This window comes from Physcomitrium patens, chromosome 10 (assembly GCF_059467195.1).
Source record: "Physcomitrium patens ecotype Gransden chromosome 10, ASM5946719v1, whole genome shotgun sequence".
NCBI lineage: Eukaryota > Viridiplantae > Streptophyta > Bryopsida > Funariales > Funariaceae > Physcomitrium > Physcomitrium patens.
Window position 1 is genome coordinate 6,713,656 of NC_143419.1, and position 6,311 is coordinate 6,719,966.

At 37.1% G+C, this 6,311-nt stretch overlaps 1 protein-coding gene across 2 annotated transcripts; it reads left to right on the forward strand.

Moving 5' to 3' along the window:
• The first annotated feature begins 2,633 nt into the window (after positions 1–2,633).
• Positions 2,634–5,747, forward strand: LOC112287944 (uncharacterized). 2 transcript variants are annotated; one of them, XM_024531602.3, is made up of 7 exons: positions 2,634–2,899; positions 3,426–3,549; positions 3,709–4,260; positions 4,389–4,586; positions 4,757–5,029; positions 5,172–5,296; positions 5,503–5,747. In XM_024531602.3, the coding sequence occupies exons 3-6, from the start codon at positions 3,727–3,729 to the stop codon at positions 5,262–5,264; spliced, it is 1,098 nt and encodes a 365-aa protein (XP_024387370.1). In that variant the 5' UTR covers positions 2,634–2,899; positions 3,426–3,549; positions 3,709–3,726; the 3' UTR covers positions 5,265–5,296; positions 5,503–5,747. The 2 variants fall into 2 exon arrangements, with proteins under 2 accessions (XP_024387370.1, XP_024387369.1); XM_024531601.3 differs by having other exon boundaries at positions 2,634–2,859.
• Positions 5,748–6,311: the final 564 nt, after the last annotated feature.

The following is a 6,311-nucleotide window of genomic DNA, read 5'->3' on the forward strand; positions in this document are numbered from 1 at the left end:
TAATATTTGTTGGAACAGAGGTTGTTTCTAGGTTGTAAACTTATAACCTTGGTTTTTTGATAATTAATTTTAAAAAATGAGAACTTTTGCAATTTAAGTGAGGGTATTTGGCAACCATAATCATACTTCCTAATGCCATGTGATAAATTATCTCCATGGTTTTCTACAAAAGCAAGAAGGCACAATGAGCATATGTAATGCTTAATTAAGGTCTTTAGATTTGGATACTAAGGGATAGTTCAATTGTGAAGAACTATCTTTAATTGTATTAATGATGATTTTTAATGTTAATTCTTGAAGAGATTAAGAAACAAATCATTATGGTTGCAATAACAATCAGATTAACAAACTTGAAAATTGCTTTAGAAAAAAAGAGACCATTTTACTTCATAATCTTTTCATTGCACAAAGTGTGGTCTATTAGCCTCAGTGAATTGGATCCTCCTTTCATTGCACCCCCATTACGTGTGATATTTGAGCCCTTACTCATGTTCCTTCTCCTACTTTCTACAAAATCTTCTACATTACAAAAACAATAATGTTTTGTAAAACATATAGAAGACAATGTTGAGTGGTCTATGAATGGAGTAATGCAAGCTATTTCTAGGTAGTCATGTGGCCATTGCATTGCAAGCTGAGCATGGCATCCACATCCAAGAAAATGGATTGTACTCTCTAGACTATCTTATTAGATAATTCTTTTTAAGTCACAAACTCTTTCCAATGACATAGCAAAGAATTCTCATCTTGCAGTTGCTTCAATGGCTATTATAGATCTATGCAATCCTTGTGACCTGCTCAAGAAACAAAAGACTCCTCTATGATATTCCAAAATAAGTTGAAGAGTTACAAGCTTGGAGATGTGTAGAAAAATGTATTGCAATAAAACACCAATATGTGAAGGTAGAGAATTTGCAACACTTTAGCAATCTCTTTGAATTTATTAATGAGGGAAGAATTTGGAGGGAATTAGATTGCTCTTTTATTGATCAAATCACTTGGGAATTCTAAAATTGCATAACTCTCCAAAATTTATAAAATTTGCATCCATTGAGGTTTGAATTAGAGATATATATTTGCAATATGCATCATAGATTTGAATTGATGTGTGCTTTTAAAATTTTCCTTATATTTAAATAATTCTCGTATAAAAATAAAAATAAAAATCTAAATAGTATTCATTTCAATCAATTTATTTTAAATATTCAAATAAATATATAATTGTGAAATTATTTTATATTCTATGTTAAACAAAAATAAATGATAAATCACATATTTCTAAAATTTATTAAAAACTATTCATATTGAAAAAAATTGAGTCAAAATTTCTTATCAATACTAATGTAAGATATGGCTTGTTTTTATCTAATAATAACAAAAATACATTATAGAACAAAGTTGAATTATTTTTTAAAAAATATTTACTTATTTATTTATTTTTGTGGATATAAAATTTACTTATTTGAATATTTTTAATAAATTGAGTTTTTATATATATATATATATATATATATACATTTTTTTTGTCACAACCAACCTAAGAAACAAATAATGTCATCTTAAGAAACAAAAAGATTTTTGAACTTCATTCAATTTCTTATTGTTCTCTTGCAATTAAAACTATTTGTCCTTCCGACAATACAACTATTTAAATACAAATTATTGACAATCTTTGCAATGCAATTTAGAAGATTTATATAAGTCATCCATCCATCCCCTTTGCTCTACCAAAGCTACCAAGTCCACAATTTCAATGAAAAAAGAATAATCTATTACCACTAACACATACAACCCAATTTGTTTTTTGCAAAGTGGAAACACTCTAGAATGCACCCAAAGAAAAGGATCATATGCCAATTTTCTGAAAGAAGATTAAAAAAAAATTAAAAAATCATTTAAGAAAAGAAATCATATCACAATAAGGATTGTGTGACAATGAGAAAAAAGATACGAAAAAAGATTGGCATGGAATTTGTCCAAAACAAGTTTCTCCGAACACTCCTCACTTTCCCCTCCACCCAATGAACGCAGAAAAGTATCATTCAGAACCCCAAAAAGACTGTTTTAAAAAGTTTAGAAAGCAAAAACAAAAGTGACTCGTGGCGCTGCCTGAAAGGAGAATTCAGGGAAGCAAAGACAACGTTGCGTGCAATGAAGTCGAAGAAGAAGATCGGATTCAGATGGTCGGAGTTGATGCAGCCTCAGCTTCCGTGGATTCGTTGGAAGACAAACAAACAAACAAACAATTATCACACTGAATATATTTCAATTCTGCAGGATATGAATATACCCACAAAAACCCACAAAAACCGTCATATAAACACGCAACTGCCACACAGAAATTAAATCAATTCAGAAGAATTTGAAAAAATCCACAAAAACACACCAAAAAATATAAAATAAAAACAAAATTGAGAGGAAGCAAAAGAAGGAAGAAAGGAGAGCGATGGAGGAGGAGGAGGATATTTGCCGGGAGCACGCGTGCTCGCAATTGCATCACCTGTGCAGTCCCCATTCGTGCTGGTGGGGGCGAAGACGATAAGGCTGCTTTGCTTTACCAGCCTCATGCTGCTGCTTTTGCTGCTGCTCTAATATAAACAGACAAGTAGTCACGATTCGGCGATCGTCTGCTTGGAAGCACCCGACAATTGTCGCCCAAGTGGATGATACCACGTGAATTGGGCTCTCGTGGGGATCGCAGTTTGAGTGATGAGAGAGTGTTGGATTGGTGAATTGCTTGAGTTCCTTTCGGAGCCGAGAAGTGTGGCAATTTTGTGAAGAACTTGCTTGAATAGTAGTACCCAGTAGCAGACGGCGTTCAGATGGGGGATCGCTACAGCACTTGGTAGACCTCAGGAAGTACGGTTTCACCTATCCCTCGTTGGCGGTGCTGTGAATGGTTAGTTTCGAGAAGAAACGTTTTAGTGGGTAGGATGTATTTGATTTTGAAGTGTGTCCGATCTTCTTGGAATTTCGAATTGTAAACAACAACCAGAACGTAACAGTTTTTTGTCAAATTGCATTAGATGCTTTGAAGCGAAAGCGTCAGCAGGTTCATGTTGGTGTCGTAAGGATTGTAGAAAGGTCTGATTTCGATAAAGTCATATTTGCCCGGTTCCTTCGTTGCAATTTGAGATTTTTTCCCTTGCCTCCAGCGCTTGGTCTGTTAATCCAAGGGACTTAGATCGAATTTTGAAAAGCTGTGTATGCAACTGGTTTTTCACCGGTTGATAATCGACACTGTTATGGACTGTTATGGGTTGTAAAATTATATCCATGTGTTCAACGCACAAATCATTTTTGATTCTCAATCTGTTGCATAATCAATTGAATTATTAAGAGTTTTGATCGATTGCGTTGGTATAGGTCATGATTGACGTAGCCCTGAGATTGCACTAACAAGTCGCTGGCTGTGTCATGTCCAGGTGAAAACGTCGCCTGTGAGGACTCTACGTGGTGATATATCGACTCAAAATTATGGTGACTAATTTGAGGACAGGGAAGTGCTTATTTTAGAATTTCTACATCAGTACATCGGCCACTACTCAGGTCTCGATCCTTGCCGTGTGTCAATGCCATTTTGTGTAGCGTTGGTACAAAACGATTTGTGACCCTCCTGAACATTCCTACTGTGTAATGACTTATCCATTTTGATCGCTGGAGTTTCCATGTAATTGTTTGTACTTAAGCTGAGGTGGCTGTCTGCAGATTCAAGGTTGTAGGAAGATGGACAGTGCAACAGCTGCTTATCATGCATTCCCGTGTCACCAATATGGAGCTAAATCTATTTGTGGGGCTGAAGGCCCTGGCTCACGCGCCTCAGAAAGGGTATTTTTCCAAAGGGCAGGACTCTTGGCATTACCACGTCTGAAGAGGTTGTCAATTTCTCAACGCCCCAATCAAAGAAAACGAAGCGCATCGTCTGCTGCCACAGCTGGTCATGTATTATTAGAGACTTCCCCGAGTATAGATGTAGAGGGTATAGTGGCTGAGACGCCCGAGTTGTTAGCTCTTTCTTCAGACTTCGATTGGCAACAATCCGTAGCTGAGCTGCGGGAAGAGGCTCTTGGTGCCTTGACTGCGCAAGGCAAGCGGGAGATGGACTTGGAACGACTCGGACGTGTCATATATGATTTGTTGCATGACTGCATGTTCGACAGTGTCTTGCATCCGCCTGCTCTTCACGGTATCCAAGACCTTCAAGATGATATGGGTGTTCGCTTACGGGTGGAGGAATTGAGGAGAGAAGCTGCCCTGCAGGTGAACTGGCGCATCGTTTCTCGTAGGAAACCTTCGAACATCCCTGCTTGAGTTAGCGTAAAACTCAACAATACTGAATTTAACTTTTTTCTTCTTGTGCTTAACTTATACACTAAATTGGGATGCAGGCAACAGAGGTGCTAGCACATGGTGTGGACAACAGCTTTGACTGGGAAACCGAGGTCGCAAAGCTACGCCAATGCATTGCAAAACAGTTACGAGTTGATATCGAAAAGATTCTCTGGAACTCTTGGGAACCTGCTCGTGAGAGTATGGGCAAGGACGCCGAAAACTTGCACCAAGAAGCACTGAGAATGCAGCCTTTGGTTAGTTTCTATAACCATCTCTTCCCTTAGAAAGACCATCGCTGGCCCTGCAAAATGTGAACGCATTGAGGGACTCGGCAAGGTTTTGCGCTGCAATTTTCCCTTGACGAAGTCCTGGATAAATTGTAGTACAGTCGTTTATGACGGTTGATATTGTCTGGAAATTGCAGGATGATTCATACCTGCAGGAGTTGGTGAGCGACAGCAGAGAAAATGCTGTGGAGCTTGTTAATAAAGCGACTGAAATTAGTGGCACATGGTGGACTTTAGGATTAGCAATGGCAGGGCTTTTCGGAATTCAAGCCATGGATGCTATTGCTGCCGATGAGTCGGTTACATATGCGGTCACTGCTGCCAGTATGAATGCGTCGGTGTGGGTTGCGCCCACCGTTCTGGCGTTGCCATTGGTTTCCTATTTGCTCTTCACTTTGTACTGTAATAAGGTTTGTGATACTTTCTCTTCCCTTGTACCATGGCAAATCTGTTTACTAGCCTTCTTTCATATCTTGCAGTAATAAGTTTTTAAACGACAAGACGACTGTGTGTCGTTTCACACCTGTGAATGCTAACTATTGGCTTTTGAAGGAACGATCTCTGATAATGGTGCCGATTATGAGCACTTCAATCCATATGCGAAACTCGCTGATCGGATGTTTGGACATGTGGCAACGGCAATAGTTGGCAACATTGTTCTCATTGCAACAGTTGGGGTAAGTTTAATAACACTAATTAACTCTTGTTTATACTTATCAGTGACCAAAGTAAGGTTGATTCATTGATCAAGTTAATCTATTTTGGTCACTGACATCGTGTTGAATCTTATCAACTTTATCACCTATCTAGGCTTGAAAGGCGTAACCACAGCCGATGCTAATTTTGGCAACAATCTGAGCATGGTGTGTGTTTCCATTTTCAGGTTCGGTTGTAATAAGAAAGTCCCAGCCTTGCCTTCTCTTACAAATTCTCATTGTGAGAAAGCTAGATCCATGTCTTATCTCGTGTGCTTGCACCTTCCTGACTTGGAATTAGAGCCAGGTTAGGAAGAAGTAGTGAAATGAGCAAACACGAGAGAATCTGTAAAGGTGTACAGAAAATCTCTGTACAAGTTACTCACTGAATCAGTTCGGTGTTGACAAAATTTGATGACAATTTTTGCTTGCATTTTGGCTATTGGTATTGCTATTTTGTTTGTTATTACATCACTTTGACGAATTAGCCGTGTGCAAATACTGGTGAGCTGATGTACATTTATGCGCTTCATTTTTTATTTTTTAAGAGTGCAATATATGATGTAATAAAAAGGAAATGAGTTCATCAAGTTCAAGATAAGTTTCTCAATCAAGAAAAGAAAGTTAAAATTAAAATTGGCACTGTTTTAGGTAAATTATGATTTAATATTGTCACCATTTAACTCAGTTTTTGAATAATTCACCTGAAATATAATTTTATTTAGTAGTTTCCATTTCAAACGATTAGTCTAGAAACAAACTAAAGGAAAATAAGATAGAATTAAATTTTAATTTTTTAGTCAAGAAAAAAATACATCTTTGTAAACTTTATTGTAATATACTGTATAATGAGTCTATAAACATTTATACTAAAGTGTGATAGTTGTAAAAGATTGACTTGACCAATTGAAGTATCATTAAGGAATATGTGGCCAAAAGAAAGCTAAAAAGTTAGAAAGTACTTAAAGTGGTCTTTGTATAAAAAGATAGTTAGCTA